The sequence below is a fragment of the Ctenocephalides felis genome, unplaced genomic scaffold (genome assembly GCF_003426905.1).
Source record: "Ctenocephalides felis isolate EL2017-DRISC unplaced genomic scaffold, ASM342690v1 CF-g0.4_SCAFFOLD_00845, whole genome shotgun sequence".
Taxonomy (NCBI): Eukaryota; Metazoa; Arthropoda; class Insecta; order Siphonaptera; family Pulicidae; genus Ctenocephalides; species Ctenocephalides felis.
The window spans coordinates 22,085,334-22,103,715 of NW_020536999.1; the positions used below are offsets into that span (position 1 = coordinate 22,085,334).

An 18,382-nucleotide genomic window follows, 5' to 3' on the forward strand; every position below is an offset into this window, starting at 1 on the left:
ACATAATAGGTAATAAGCATAGATTATTTTTTACTAGTTCCTAAAAAATCTAATAAAAATAATATTCTTGTGTTCGTCATAGGTTGTCTATATGTAAAGCATAAATAGAAATAAATATAAAATGTGATATAGACTTATGTTAAATATATTATAGCAAAAAAGTTGTTTCAATGGTAGGTAATTAGTGCTTATAGATATAAATTATTGATAAAATTGATAAAAGATATTAGGCAATATACTTTGGGAGCATCTTAGGTATTACTTTAATATGAATTCTTATCTTTTTATAGATATTTTTAAATTGTCCTTTAATATTTAACAAGGATCTCCGCTTTTATGTGTCAAAGGCATGTCATAATTAAAATATGCTATAAAAAGTAAAAAAATCATTGAAATAATGTACTCGTATTATTATTTAGTTATCATACCTTGAAGTTTGTGACATGTCTGTAATGATCATCATTTAATTAATATCATAATTGCTATATGCCTTTGTAAATAATTTCGTTCATTTTTTGTATATAATATATATATAATATATATATATATATACATATATATAACTATTAAATCAAAATTATAAATATGTAAGACAATTTTGTCACTACACGTAAAGGTTAACTGGCTTATTAAGTAATTTCATAATTATATAAGTAGGTGTTTGTCCTTATGTAGTTCAATGAAATCTTGACAAATTATGAAAATAAATTTGATTAAGTTCCGGTATATTTCGTAATATGCAACTAGTAAAATATCTTGAGATTTTGGTTTTGGAAGTAAGAAACATGGACCAGAATTTTGTGACGCTTCAAGTTTGAAGATTTTATTACGATGATATTTTAATTACATTTATTGGTTTCACATAATATTTTAAATTATCAATAATAATATCTCAATTTTAAAAATAAAACACTCTGACTGTTAAAACTAAAGAACCTTCTATCAACCAACCAAAGTAGGTATCAAATATAGAATTTATCTTTGGAACTAAATCGAGTAAATTAATTTAGAATCGCACTCATTGACTGACTCATTTTGTTTTGACAATCATGTGTTATGTTAAGTGAAAAGCAAGGTTATTTTTTATAGACTTATATTCTACAAATCAAAAAAAAAAAATATATATATATATATATATATATATATATAGTGCCATCATAATTTATATTAAGGTATCTGACAGATAAGAGAGCAAAATCATCCAAGAGTATGTCAATCTTTAATAATAATTATCATTGTAATTATCCTATAATTCTCAATTAATGTTATTTTTCATATTTTTACTAAAATATATTTAAGCCAATTTGGACATACGGTATACAACTATGGGGATCTGCTTCCAAATCAAACTTAATAAATTCAAATGCTAAAATAAATTCCTTAAAGAAATTTTGAATGTTTCAAATTATATATTCGTTAATATATAGAGATGCTAAATTATACACACTAAAGGATTAAATACAAACTCTTTTAGAAAGTTACAAGAGCCGTCTCGAGGATCATCCAACCCCACTTGCCAGAGAACTATGACACAACACTACCAGGGCAAGATTGAAATAGAACTTCATGTTACATTGACATATGTATGTCAATTTTCAAAATTTCTGACAACGGTCAAAAGATTTTGTATTCTTATAGCCATTTTATCCCTACAGTTTTACCTCTTATCTATTTTAGAACAGGTGTAATAATTACTATATTATAAAATCAAATATTTTTTCTTACCTCAGCCGTTATTGAAGCATAAGGTATTTCCGAAAAATCAAACTCCCATCCCTGGTCACAAGGCCTTACTGGCCAGTTTGGGTTCGGAACCAAATCTAGGGTTCCGTTTTCCAAAAGTTCTGTAAAATTGACATCATACCGAACACATTGGGAGTACGTGAAGGCCTTATCGCCTTCGCCTGGAGCTGCACGGGGTATGGCCAAATTTAACCTGAAATAAAAAAATGAAATTAAATTACATCATTTAAAAAAAAATCGAATGAAAGTATATAGGAATATAAAATATATTGGTATAAAAAAATTATATTAATTTTTATTTCTTTAGTTTCATTCGAGACCAATTTCCCTGCAAACAAATTAGAAACCTTGATTCTGACTTTGATATAATTTACATACATTTCGACGGCTCGAACAATAATTACTATAATATGATTTTTTAGAAATCTGAAGTTGCACATGACCTTAGGTTGCTAATTCCATATTCATTATTTACAAGAATCAGTTTATTAAACGATTAATTAATTAATTTAATCATATTAATAAGGTACACGCTACGGTATTTAATTTTCTAAAAATATTGTCACGTAAATAAAATTTATCTTATAATACTTATGTATATACATATATATTTTTAGGAGTGATTTTAAAAATGATTTCAAATTAATACAAAAAACATTTTTCATTACATGTACACTTAGGTGTAATGAAAACTTGACCCAATTATTTTTTGTACTGATAGGATTATAAAATAATCTTTGTATAAGATTTTTAATCAATTTAAATCACATTTTTGTCTTTCAACACTTATGATTTACAATATTTACACAATTTCATTCAAATGTTTAAATGATAACAAATGTCATTACTGAAAATAAATATTTGATCACATAATTCTCTTCGTCATGATGATATGAGGTAAAATACAAATTACAAAATGAAAACTCGGTGAATTTTTGTTATTTTATTTACGGAAATTATTTATTTATTTTTAATTACTATATTTGTTACAACTGCTGAATAATTAACATTTAGTAACAGTAATGAACAATTATATAAGTTTATTAAAAAGAGTACAGAATAAAGAATAGAATTTTCAATAATATGATATCCGTAGTATGTTGATTTAATATAAAATAAAAGCAAATAATAATAATAATAACATTAATAAGTAAAATTAATAAAATTTCTGAATAATGAAAATAATACTAGAAAAACAATAAAGTCGAATAAAAACAATAAGTGAAAGATAATAATAAATATAACAAAATAACAATATTAGAAATAATAAAGATAATAATATAATAATAATAATAATAATAATTAATGATAATATCAATGTTATCGTTTACAAATGGCTATTTATGAGATCATAAAAATAAATATAATATTTTGTATGAAAATAATTCAATTACCAATTAATTAATATTGCTAGAAGTTACTTTTGATATATTAGAAGTAGATAATGTTTTTATAAACAAACTGTATTTATTACTTATTGAGTAAGTATTTTTCATTTTCTAATGAGTTTTTTTTATTTTTAGATAAAAATAAATCAGGCAGATCTGTGACCTGAATTAAACTCGCAATTCGATTCAGATGAGAATAGTGTGAGAAATTTCCCATTGCCAATTTACAACACAGTGCCCAAAATGTACTATTTTCAATTGGAAATCTATCTTCAATCTACATTTTCAAGTAAAAATTGATATCACTACTGCATGATGTCAGGTTATCAGAGATATATTGACATATTTTGTTCTCTCTATTATGATTTTGGCAATTTTTGTTTTTAATTGAGCAGTTAATGTGTATATGTTCTATAATTTTTTAAGTTGCTTATGATGGTCCTATAATATTTTCGACTTTAGTGGATTCTAGAGAAATTTAGATTTGAGTATAAAAAAAATCTGTTTTTGGTTAAATATCCAGATGTTTGATTTGAGTAGATATCTAGTGCTCAGGGTTTTGAAACCAGGTTCTGAGTTTAAATCTCCGTTTTGTACACCCTGATATCAAAGAGTTGTGATATCTGTTTTTATTTGAAAATATAGATAGCCATGTGCTTCCAAATGAAAAAAAATTAATAATAATTAATTGGGCTATATCACAATTGATCAAAAATTAATAAGCACAAACCCTAACTTATATCCTATATCCTACCAATTGATAAATTTCGAATAGTTTATAAACTATCAAAATCGGTTCAGCATTTTTTTTCAAAAAAAGAAGACAACTAATGAGTCTTATTAAGTTACATCTATTGTCTTTTAAATTTTTTAAATCTAAATGTTAAGGCTTGCTTGTGGTAAGTAGTTAAAGCGACTTGACCTGAATCATTGGTCCTGGGTTCCATCGCGCTTCGAAAAGCCTGATGTCAAGCAGAAGTGGCATCAGTTTTCACTTGGAACTATATATAGCAAGATGTTTCAAAATCAAAAGAGCTCTTATACGACATTGCTGCATCAATAGAATATCCTATTGAATTCTAGGCCTATCACAAAAATTGTAATAAAAACAAATTTTCACACAGAGATGAGACAACCGTTTAGGTTGTACGAAGCAACCGTAGTATTATGTCAAATTAGCCCCGTTGGGACTCTTGTAGGACTCTTAAATACTGACTGTTGGTCAAAAATAATGAAAAAATAACAATATTCACACACAAATCAGATTTTTTGGCAAAAACATAAACTTCTCCTTCTGAACGTAAATAAAACCTTACCATCGTTCACCAAAACTTACAGAACATCTAATCTTCATTGCTATTTACAAAAAAATATTTCATATACGCACTTTTAGACATATTATTTGTAAACAATGTCTAATGATAAAATCGGAGATTATCCTCGTGGTAAATGGTTATGAGGCCAATAAACTTACACATAGATAATAAATATTAAGATAAATGCATTTCTTACTTACAGACACGCAATGTTTATTGTATTTATCTATCAATGTGACATGTAATTGTATAATACTTTATAGTTATTTATTAGCACATTGTGGTTTTATCAACAATGAAACGGCAATTGCGTGATTTTTGCAATTTTGTGCTAAAAGTATATATACTCTCTCTTACGACGGACGATCATTGTAAAGTAACTTAAACATAATTTAAATAATACACTCATATATATATATATATATATATATATATACTAGGTGAACCGGCAGACTTTGTTTTACCAAGTAAAGTATCTATAGGAAATTTCTAGAGTAGCAAAAAATTACTAAATTACTGTAAGCAAAATAGAAGTTTGTGATAGGAGTGTTAAAATTTAGGAAAATATGTGATTTTTAACTACGCACTATAAAAAAATAGAATAAAAGTAGTACTATGTAACTTCCCGTACCATAATGAAATATTCGAAGAATAAAATTTAGTACAAAAAATATTTTTTGGATATCAAACAAAAAAAGAAAAAAAAATTCTCTCCCAAAAAGCAATCGTTCCGTGAACTAAAGCAAAAAGGTTTTTTGGATCATTCAAATCGGAAGCTTAGTTCTCTCAAAAACAGCCATGTTTTTGTATATTTACCCTACGGGCAATTAAAAAATAATCAATAAAGTTAAAATAAAAAAAATTCAATGAACTCAAGAAATTCTGAATGCATTTTCAGTAAAAAAAACTTTCACTGACTGAAAGCGCAATGAAAAATTAATGAATTACGGAAATGCTTATTACAATATAGGTATTATTAGAAGGAGAGTTAATATTTTGTGTTATTTATATTAGTCAATTACTCAGTATAAAAGAAAATAATTCAAGAAAAAATCAGAAGAAATGTTGAGGGTAGACTATTCTTAATATTTTTTAAAAAAGAGTAATATTTAAGCTTTTTCATAAGCTGAAGAAAATCCGAATCAAAATTAAACATTCATGGCTGAAAGCGTTTTAGAAATCATTCCAATACTAAAATGATGATTATGTAATAAGGATTTGTGGTAGAAGGGTGAAAATTTAGATCTGCATACGCTTTTTAATTACAAATTATAAAAAAAGAAAATAAAAGATATTGGTTCAAAAATTTTTATAAAATCTTAGGTGTGACCAACCTTAATAGGAATATAAATATCAGATTTCTCATACTAAACGTGAATATAAAATTTCATAAAGTTGGTTAAGCCGTTTTGCAGATATTATAACACGAGAGTTATATATGTATTTATATATATATATATATAAATTGTTAATTATTTAGATGTTGATTGTGAAGTCTATATTGATACTTTAATTGCTTCATTTGTTGATTTTATTAATCCATACATAAATAAATACATACACACATATTTATATACATATATACATATATACATATATATTATCATTAACTTCCCCGAAAAAAGTGCATGTATAAAAACGGTTCAGTAGTATTTCTTGTTACATTTACATTTTAAAATTCTGTTGATAATTTTTTGGTAAATTTACACATAAAATATTTTTCATGAACAATTTAAAATTTAATTTTATAATTTCACTTCTCATTAATCAACACGGTTTATTTTATATCTTATTTATAGATGTTTTTTCGCGATGACCGGTAATGAACTTCAATTGAAACGCCAAGAAATCATTTATATCAGTACTAAATTTTTTTATGTTCATTTTTTTAATAGCAAATGATCGAATCAGATGCTAATTGTTGATGGTTCCGGTATTCTTAATTTTTTTTCTGACGCGATGCCCCTGTAAAATGAAAGTAAAAACGAACGACTCGTAGGCGTAACTTCCGTATTAAATAGCACGTAGACACTAATTTGTAATATAGATTATAAATATTTATGTTCATTTAACATTTAAAATAGAAGATGAATATAGTTTACAGATTTACGTTTGTTTATTATATCGTCTCGGACAATCTGATGTCAAGCAGCAGGGACATTGATTTTCACTTGGAATTAAATATGAAAGCAGGATAAAAATTATTATATTACTAAAATGATGTAATGAGGATCTTTTTAATTACAAATTATAAAAAAATAAAATAAAAGACATTGGTACAAAAAATTTAAAAAAAATATTTGTTGTGTCTATTAGGTATTACTTATACAATTCATTATATAGTAGGTATGTAACCATTTATAAAACCATGTCAAAATTTTTCTCAACATTTAATTACTACTAAAATTAGCCAATCGGATTTTTGGTCAAAAACATGAATTTCTCATGAATTTGGGAAGTTAAAAATCATTTATTACTTGAAAAGTCTCATTGCAAATTTATATTTTTTCACCGAACAATATGCAACTTGACCATTATTACATTTCTTTTACTATTTTACTTTTTTATGAAAACGCATAAAGAAACTTTCTAACAAGCGAATGATTTGAATACAAATCAGCCAGAATTATTTGCGTAATGTTCATGATCTCATGCATTGCATTTTATTTTACGTTATTTGTTTGTAAAATAATGTATTTTCTTGTAAACAAATTAGTTATTTATAACAATGCACCAATTGCATTGGGTATCCAATTATTTAAACTTTTGTGCGTAAACACTTTAATTTATTTTATGGTAATGGCAATGGTAATACAAAATTGCTGGAAAATTTTGAATGACTGAGAAATTTAGTAATGCTCGTATAATAATACAGAGAATACTTGTTTGTATTTTTTTAAATTAAAAAAATATAATAATGAGAAATTGAAAATGAATTTATAAAGTGTTTCAATTCACCAAATTTATTTTAGAAATGAGCAATTGTACACAATTATGAAGGCAGACAAAGATTATTTCTTTAAAATTGATTTTTTTATGAATTCGATTTTTTATTATTGTATTTTTATAAAATGTATGTAAAACTGGCCAAGGAAAATAGGAACAATTCACAAAAAAATTTGATACATTTACATTTAGCACATATTGCAAACCTCAATGATTTTAATCTATCAAAATTTAAAATAACACATGTGCTTTACTTTATTCTGCAAAAATAACTTTTTATTGTCAAACTATTTGGAAACATATTTAAGCATAGAAAAATTACATTTTGTTTTGTGAAACATTTCTAGTTATTTCTCTACAATAAGATTAAGTAAAAAAAAATAATAATTATCTTAACTAAATAAAATTAAACAATTAATATCTATATAAAATGATAATTTTGGTTAAGGTGTTTCCTGGCAATTAGTCATTACCTTTTTTATAATGAGTATGAATTCAGAAGGTACTCAAAATTGTATATTTTGACTGCTAGTAAAATTTTTCCAAAATTTACATTGACATAAAAAATAATATAAAGCAATTGAATCATAAAACCACTTTTTATTATCTAGAACTCACGAGAAATTTTTATACCTTTATAATCAAAGTTACATATGACAAATCCGGTTTATCTAAGTTACAATTTGTAATAATTAATTGCATTTTAATGGCTTAGCAACAATTGCATATATATATATATATATATATATATATATATGTATATGTATATATATATATATATATATATATTTCTAAGTGGAGACTTATTTGAATAAATGAACGCATAAAACGATTATTAAATCATGCGTTTGTTTAATAATTGATTTTTACATATATAACTAGGCCTATAAAAATACCCAGACAAGTTTTTTTTAATTACTAATTACATTAGAAAATTACGCAAACTTATGTCATGGATTTAATTAGACGTTGAGTTATATCATATTGTAGGTATTGATTAAACATTTTTGTAATTTATGCGTAATGATTCGAGAACTTTATAAAATATATTATTAATTAATTAATTGATGTAAGAGAATACATTTTATGTTAAATTAGGAAATAATTTTCATTTATATATTTTTATCTGAATTATTTTATTCGATTTTTGGTAAACTAGAAGCAAATGGTACACTCCATAAACATATTCATTAATAGAAATGAATTAATAGCAATTCAATTACTATTTACAAACTGTATTTAAAATGCTTCTGAATTAATTATAATACGTAAAAAATAGATTTTTGTTTTAATTTAATATTTATTCTTTATGATTATTATTGGGAAATATATTTGACAATAATTGATAACCTGATATCAATTAGTAAAGATTGTACGAGACATTTCAGTGGTTAATAAATTGTTGCATATTTTTAAAAAAATCTGTAGAACTTCTTTTATTGATAGTGTTCATGGTCTTAACAAATATAGTAAAATATTATAGGCCTACGAGAAGTGGTTTAATTATAACAATTTCTTGATATTTGGAATAATAGGCCTTGTCCAAATTTCAAACTCTTATCGTCAAAATTTTAAAAGTTGTTAAATTTCATTTCTTTTGCAAGTTGTTTTAAGACAAAATTATACTTGGTCAATATTATATTCCTCAGAGTCTTGAAAAATAATAGATTAATGCAATTTAAAGCAACAATATATAGTTTCTAGAATGATTTTTTTTAATATTAATGTATCAAAATCGTTCAAAATTTGAGTCTTGGAAAATAATAGATTATTACGATTTAAAGCAGCAATATACTATACTTTCTAGAATGATTTTTTTTATTATTAATGTATCCAAATCGTTCAAAATTTGTGTCTTTAAGTCTGGGAAAATAATATATTATTAAAATTTAAACTAACAATATACTATTTTTTCTAGAATGATTTTTTTATTATTAATCCATCAAATTTGTTTAAAATTTGTATAATTACTCCATTATAAATTGCCTAAAAATAAATAAGTAAAAAATATAGGAACTGAATAAATAGGTAAATAAAAAAGATTCATCAGTATTACGAGTACTAGGTATTTTGCATGAATTTTTTAATTAAACTGATAAAAACGTATATTTTTAATACTTCTATTATGTTTGAAATACACAAAACAACTATTATATTTGATTACCTGCAAAATATTTTTGTATACACAAATTGTAAATTCCCAGAATTATTTATAATATCATGTCACGGTTTGAGTAATCTATATTTTTGTTAATAACTCTATTTTCTCATCACCGAATTAAAATTTATATATTTAAATATATATATATATATATATATATATATAATTTAACAAAATTGAAATTTTAGTGTAAATATTATTATTATCTAATATACTTTACTATATAAATCTCGTGAGAACAAAAACAAGGACATAACAAATAATAATGTCTCTATACTATTTATAGGGACATGGGAAATAATTTAATCATTTGTGGTCAGAAAATTCATAGAAAATGCAACATTAAGAGAAAACGTTAATTTTATATGTCATGGGAGTAATGGATTTATTTGAAAAATATTACATAACATAAATAATAATAGTACATTTTTTAAAACAAAATTTGAATAAAGCTTTTTTTTTTAACTTCTCATATTGAAATACAACGATTTTCGAAGAAAGTTTTTTTCTTTAGAAGGTCCAACCAATTTTCATCATTACTATAAAGTTATATGCCATAGAAGTAATGGATCTATTTGAAATTTATTACATAACATAAATAATAAGAGTACATTTTTTAAAACAAAATTTGAATCGTGGTTAATCTTTTGTTTTTTTAGCCTCCCATATTGAAGATTTTCGAAGAAAGTTTTTTTCTTCAGAAGGTCCAACCAATTTTCATCATTACTATAAAGTTATCAATTGCATTAATTCAATAATGATTCCCAAAATAAGTAGTTGTAGTCATTTTTATCCAACCAGTTTTAATTTTTGCAGAAGGCAAACTACGCAATTATTTTTTGATTAACATTTTCAAATTAGAGGTATTTGCAAACAAGTACTCTCCAATAATTAATCGTTAATATAAATAAATTTTATGATTCATTAAAACCATTTCTTTGTTTTCGTGTTATCGATAAAGTGTCACGAGTGTGCTTTTATTATTGGTAATATTATTAACATGCTTAATTGCGTTTGATATTTTGGCAAAGAAATTAATGTAATTGTAAAGTACTACTTCATATATATATATATATATATATATATATATATATATATATATATATATATATTAGATTTTTTTCTTCGACGTTGAAACATAATTTGAAATATTTAGTTACACCCAGATATTAGAAATAAAAAAAAACTATTAGTTCATGACATCGACAATGTTGAGGCAAATTGCTGCAACTTCCTGTTTTTGAGATTTTGAAAATTTTTGAAAAAAATTACCATTTTGAAAAATTTGATTTTTTTACTTGAAATATTTTGAAAATTGTTACAAAACCCATAGAAAGTAAACAAAATTGGTTATAATGATAAAAATATCTACAAAGTATGAAATAATTTGATACGCATATGTCTAATGATTATTTTTGTCTGCCAAATGCCATTTGTCACTTTTTTTATGGGTTATCCGAAACGGCTAGACCAGTCTTTACCAAAAACTAATCATCAAGTCTCCTTATCAGCAGGAATCAATTGTTTTTTTAATTATTCAAATCGGTTGATCCGGGTTCGCAAAATCGTCGATGAAAAATAGTATCCGCTCATACATACACATACACACACACATTCAACAATTTTTTTTGAGGTATGCCAAAATGTTCAGAAACCTCTGAAACGTAAAGATATATAAAAAATGTTATTTTCAATTTTTTGCAATTATTATAACCTACCCTACGGAAAGATAATTAACTATAAATATGTACGTTTTGACACTGTATGTGTGTCATCATTTAGCAAGTTAACAAATTCGAACCAGGAAATTGACACAAAATTTAAAGACTAAATAAAAGAAACAAATCATTGAATAAAATAAAATATTAAACTAGTAATTAAATTAAAGAATTATATTATATATTTAGTCACATGATTACTACATTCTACATTGTATAATCAATGTCTCTATTACTACCTATATTACTCGTTAATTTCATTTATCAAAATGTTTCGACGATCCACCAATTTTTGTATGCTTTTATAATTTACAACGAGAAAAACCCTGTAGTGCAAATTGTTGGAATAATGTTGCATGTAGTTGCATTTGTTTGCAAAGTGCATTAGTTGGGATAAACCAGTTTCTTTCAACTAACTTGTTTGAAAAAATGTCTCTTCACATTGAAATATTTATTAAATCAAATATGAATTTATTAGATAATTTAAGTAAATCAAATTATATTAAAAAAGATAAGATTAAAATATGAAATTAATATTATTGGTTAATGTTACAAGTTACAAATATATTTTACCCTTCACACTTTTTTACAAAAGTCCAGTCCGGTGTTTGAAAAATTATCTTTGAGAGGAAAATATTTAATAAATTAAATATTAATGCGATAGATAGTATTGTTATTTTAAAATATTAAAAAACATATGTTTAAAATTCAAAATTGAATTTTATTATTTATTGTCACAACTATTTTTTGACTCTTCTGACTTTTTTTATATAAAAGTCCATACAGTTTTAAAAATAGTCAACCTTATAATGAACCAATCAAACAATATCTTTCTAAATGAAATTAATGTCTGTAATGTATACAATTTTTAACATCCCATAAAGTAAGTTGAAGTAATTGCAAAAAATCGAAATTAGTTCTTTTTGCATACTTTTGCCTTTCAAAGGTTTCAGAGCATTTTGGCATACCTTAGAACAAATGGTTGTACGTGTGTGTTTTTTTTTTGTAATTTTTTTCTATAGCGAAGGAAATGCTTTTATGCATCCCAGACTGGATGTAAGTGTGTGTGTATGTATATTTGTGCGGATACAATTTTTTGTCGACAATTTCAAGAGCACGGATCAACTGATTTGAATGATTCAAAAAACATTCGATTCCTATTGATGGGGAGACGTACTGATTAACTTAGTCTTTGGCAAGTGCAAGTCCAGTCGTTTCGAAAAAGTCCAGATGTTTCAAAAAATGATAAAACTTTGAAAAAATTTAGCAATGGTATCGGAAGTTCTAGCACAACTAGTTTGAAATTTGATTTTATTTTAATAATTTTGCTCACCTCTCTTCAGCAGTCAAATGCGCCAACTCCGGAACATAGCACCAATGTTCTTCCGGAGCCACGGTTATAAAAATCTGCGTAAAATACACAAACGCCACAAAAAACGCATAAGGTATCATCAGCAAGAACAGAACTTTTTGATATACCCCAAATTCTCCAATGTGCGGCAATACATCATCGAAATCCAGAAGCTTCCCATCGTCTTTGGATTTTTCATCGTCATTCAGCGGGGAAACCTTGGGCAACTTTCCTGGAAAATCGCCGACGCCTTTTTCGAAGGCTTCATTGATGTAACCGGTTTTTCCTATTGGGGGTAAACTCAGGGCACCACAGGCACCGGTTTCTGTGTCTTCTGTACAGTTGCCGGTGTTGACCGGTGGTAGGGAATTGGAACCGTAGGGCGGCATTTTTTTTGGCACTTGGGGTAATGGATTTATTTAAATGGCTTGGGATTTATTGGTTTTATCACAAAATGGTAATAGAGACTAGATACACTAAAAAAATAACAATAAATAATAATTTTATATGAATCACAAGAAGTATACTAATTATACCAGGAGTCTCTGCACACTGTTCTATATAATTCACTTAATTTTTATACGTAAGCTAACAAATGTCTTGTATATATCACAATTGATAGGGTGCAATATAATACTACAAATTTCTTTAAAGTTCACTCAAGTCATTGATTGTATCCCCTTACCATGTGTCCCCTTACCATTTACACCTATTTTTTTTTCAATTCACTAGTTTACCCGGATTGATAAGAAAAACGAATTCGATCATCGATTATAATCGATTGCTTTACAGGTGTCATGTTAGTGTGATTTCCATATGCAATTGTTTCGATATGCGCGTACGCCGGACGCTTTGCTGGTACTGAAGCGCTTATTATGCGGGAGCGACGTCTTATATAGAGTGAACGGTTCTGACAAGGCCGATGTGCGTGCGTTTACGGTCATGAGAAAAAAACCGAAGAACCGAAGACAGGAATTGTTATCTTAACTAGGAGTACTTGGTAGAAAGATGCCCTATGCAGTACTTGGAGTACTTGGTATAAAGATGCCCTATGCACATCATCAATTACTTTTTTGCCTTAGCAAGTTGCATAAACTACCCGAAATATATAGGGTTGAGCGTGGCACAAAAGTCAAATATAAATTTGAGCACTTATATTATGAAACCAATAATATAACAACGATCATTTGCCTATGTTCAGTAAAACCCCTAGCTAATTTATCACTATAAAATGAGGGACAAACTATAAAATTTTTGTTGCTTTTCAAAAAATTTCTATATTAGTTGAGGTAAAATAAAATTGCTGGTGGACAAATATATCCACCGTTCTATTTTCAATTTAAAATTTTCAACCAATGCAAAATATACATTTTACAGATATAACTGCTAGGAGACAAACATATTCAATGTTTTATTTTTAATTTAAAATTTTCAACCAATGCAAAATATACATTTTACAGACATAACACTGTATATAAACTTGATCTGGCATTTTGTCAGATATATTCATCACTATTTATTTGATTTATATCTTGTAAAATTACATTTCTCAACTTAATTTTCCTCTTTATTTAATATGTTCTATTGATTACACCTTTGCCAGGGTAAAGGTTCAATTTCTCCTTTCCCATCCACGTGCAAGCTTTTATAGAGGTTATATAAAAATGTTGAATCTAACATGGTGAAAGAATCGAGGTGATAGCTTTTTCTCCCTACTTTCAAATTTTTTTGTTAAAAAATTCCTAACTTTACTGGTTTTTGAGATATCGGTGGTGCGCCTTTTTACCGGCTGACCTTCAAGCCCCGCTCTACTCTACATAATCAATAAAGATTTAATTTAAGCTATAAACTATATAAGATTTAACAGTTTATTTCACCAATCAAATTTTTGCTTTCATTAAAATGCGCTTTACATTTGATGACTTTTAAACATACTTATAATATCTGTTATTGTATAAATTATATTAATTTGTTTAACGAATTTTATTTCATCTATTTCGGTTTCTAAAAATGTATTTTCATTGAGTTAGGTTGTCAGCTGTAATCAGTAGCTTCCCTATGAAACACGAAATGATGTTTGCAAATTAATATAATTTATACAGATGTTTAGCATAGAATCTGATTAGAATCGTTTAACTCCAGGGCGAAATAATTAAATTTTAATTTATAATTATATTTTATTACATTTTTTTTTTACAAATTTGACCATCATCAATTCCACTAGTAATCTTTTAGTTAATGTACAGATTATTTATAGAATTTCTGATTCATGATTTATGCAAAGTGGGTTTTAAAAATAAAAATAATATTACTTTATTTTATAACTTCTTAGTATCAATTTTCAATATGAACAAATTGAAACTTCATAAAGTACATTTTATGAGGTGTTGTAAAATATATTGAAATGCAAAAAGCGTTTATTTTCATAGTCAATAATGGTTTATATGGTAATATCAATTTGCATATAAATTTGCTTTGTAATAATATTTCACCAGGAAGGGAGAATATAAAGCTAGGTGCACATCATTGCAATAATACATACATATTAGATAAATTTTATGATTTTGTTAGAAAAAGAACGAATTAGACATTTTTGAATTAAATTATATTTGAATTTACAATAACTACTTTACTACATTGCATTTTTTTCTGAAAATCTAAACACCTGATTACTTATAATTTGTTATTTTTTCTTCATGAAAACAATTATGACTCGTTCATGTTTAGCAATATAGAAATATATAATTATTTGTATTTATCGAATTTGTTGCAAAACATAAAACTAGTAGTTATGTGGGTACAGAGCTGGTTTTATGCAATTACGTTCTTGTTTTTATATTTTTCCACATTTTGTTTTAATTATGAAGAATTTTGCGGTAATAACAGGATTTCCAAGTGAGAAAATTGTATATCGGATTTATTTAAATGATTACAGAAATATTTTTTCATGATAACATATAAAAATTATTACTGTATAGAAAATGCAAAAGTAAATTTCCTTCTATTCAAACAAATTAGCAGCGAAAAAAATGTTACACATTATCAAAGAGTAGTAAAATTGAAACTAAGTAAGATATATAAAAAATTAGTGGGGTGCATGGCATCGTGCCTTAAGGCAAATTACTGGAACTTTCCGTACCGTAATTAAAAATCTTGGTACGGAACCCAAAGAAATTTACACAAAAAGTGTACAAATTATGAAAAAAATCTCTATAAAATATCTGATAATTTGATGTGCATAAGTCCAATAAACATTTTTGACCGCCAAATGACATTTTTTTAACTTATTTTTATTGAGATTCCATAACCGCTGGATCTGCCTACCCAAAAATTTAATCAGTTCTTTATCTTGTCAATACAAATAAAATGTTTTTTGAATTATTATAATCGGACGCTCCGTTTTCTTAAAAACTGAGTTACGGTTTTTCGCACTTTTTGCCCCGTATTTTCGGAACGGCTAGACCTGCCTTCGCCAATAACAAGTTAGCACGTTTCCTTATCAATGCAAACCAAATGTTTTTTACTCCAATCGGTTGATCCATGTTCTCGAAACCGTCGACGAAATTTTGTATCCGCACACACACACACAAACACACACACGTACATCCAGTTTTTCTAAGGTATGCCAAAATGTTCAGAAACCTCTGAAATGTAAAGATATATAAAAATTTTCATTTTCGATTTTTTTGCGATTACTATAACTTGCCCTTCGGGAAGTTAATAAAATAAGTCTATAATAATAACGCAAAATAAAATTTTGTGATATACAATTTTAATTTACCTATCAAAAATAACGCTTCTGCACAATTCTGTTTACTTTGTTCGACAGTAGCTATGTACGACAGTAGCTATAACGGTTTACATGACTAATCAAGACCAAAAAATATTTTAATAATGTTCAAGATCCTATTAAAAAAAGTTTGTTATTATCTACTCCTGTTACAATAAGCCCCTAGTTCTATTATTGAAAAAATATATATTTTTTCTAGTTTGAATAAAAATTTTAAAATTAAAAGACAGATAGATGAGCAAAATATTTGAATAAATTTCTTAAAATTTGAGTTCTTGAAAATTGATGTGAAGAATAAGATACTTTTGAATATAAAGATACTTTTAAAAATAAAATTTTTAAAACCAATACATGCTGCATATGCATTGGTTGATACAAAATATTTACATACATGATGATGAATGGGATGGATATTTTTTACCAAAATTTGATAATTTGTAAATTGAATACATTGAAATTAAAAATAAACTTTATTTCCAATATATCGCATTATCCTTGTATCTGTTACCTAAGATTTTTTTTATAAAAATACAAAATGCGTCTATGTGGATCTACGTCATTAGACAATTTAAAACAGTTATTAGCAAACCTGTTTGTATGCAAAAGCAGTATTGAAAGCCGAAAATGGGTCTCGTTTCTTGCATCTTACGTCTTGTATGCACTTCTATAAAATTATTAGCTTTCTTCCATACCAGTTTCCTAATCTACGTCACCAGAAGCTCTGGGAATACCCATTTGTAGAAATAAAATATTACTTGAAACCCACGTAATATGCAGAGGCGATTTAACTTTCTATGGGAAGGGACAAATGATAAAAAATGTGATGATAATAATGAACTACCCAAAGAAGCTTATGTTTAGGCCAGAAAATCTAACTTCCTTATTTTTTTTTTTTTTACGATTCAAGTCATTCTGAATTGTTAGAGACCAAAATGGAACAGGAAGAAGTATCAGTCTTTGACTAAAAATGTCCATTTTTACCTTTTGCAAATTGAATATTTTGAAGTAATACATAGGCATTTGATTATGGTATAGAAAAAATCTGTCAAATTAGAAGGTTCCTTGTTTTTGTGTTTACAAAAGTTGTAAAAATCATTTACGTTCCACTGAATTTTTATACGCTCTTCAAGTATTTCTACTGGTTAATTGTTACAAACTTGGTTGACCAGGAAATTGATAATATATATCATTAGAATTGATTGATAAATTTCTTGAATTATTGCACTTAATTTTATCTCTTTTTGATAAAATTTTTTTCTATTTATATTTTCCTGAATAAACTATTAGACTTTTCTCCATGAAGTGAATTCTAAATTATTATTTTTTCTTCTATTCTACTTTGTTTTCCCTCTTTCCCTGTAGCAAAGTTTTATAGAACTCGATGAGTACCCGCGTTGATTATTTGTTTTAAAATCAGTCGAGACGTTGCGTCATAATTTGCAAATTGTAAAGAAACGTTCTAGTTTCAGCCAAAAATCCTTAAGGAATTTTGAACATTCGAAAATAGTTCAAAACCTATTGATTAGTAATCGTGCAGTTTACCCTTTGACAAAGATGAGCCAAGACGTTTCTTTATAATTAAATCCTAAATATTTCTTTTTTGAAGATTTAAAAAAAACCTAACCTCGATAAAGTTCAAGGTCTATATTAGAGTCCAGAAGAAGTGCTGAAAAGAGTAGGCAAAGAAAGGACTATACTGAGAATGATCATGAAAAGAAAAGGAAGCTGGATCGGACCCATTCTGAAAAAAAATGGAAGCAGAAGTTTGGAAAGGAAAATTCATGAAAGCGAATATAAAGTGATTAATGGTAGTAAAACGGTAATGGAAATTATGAACAAGGGAGAGGATAAAAATCATTGATTTTGTGGTGCTCTCATACCATGGACCTGCCTTCAGACAGACTGCTATTTGTTATTATTATTATTATAGTCCTAATGTTAGAATTAATAAAACGCTTCAGGTATTTTA

At 26.3% G+C, this 18,382-nt stretch overlaps 1 protein-coding gene across 1 annotated transcript; it reads right to left on the reverse strand.

Annotated features, from left to right (window-relative positions):
• Positions 1-1,632: 1,632 nt before the first annotated feature.
• Positions 1,633-13,476, reverse strand: LOC113380528 (carcinine transporter-like). The gene is made up of 3 exons (XM_026619728.1): positions 12,606-13,476; positions 1,726-1,936; positions 1,633-1,668 (listed from the first exon to the last, which is right to left on the reverse strand). Exons 1-3 carry the CDS (start codon positions 13,010-13,012, stop codon positions 1,633-1,635), a joined length of 654 nt encoding a protein of 217 aa, XP_026475513.1. The 5' UTR covers positions 13,013-13,476.
• Between the last annotated feature and the right edge of the window lie 4,906 nt (positions 13,477-18,382).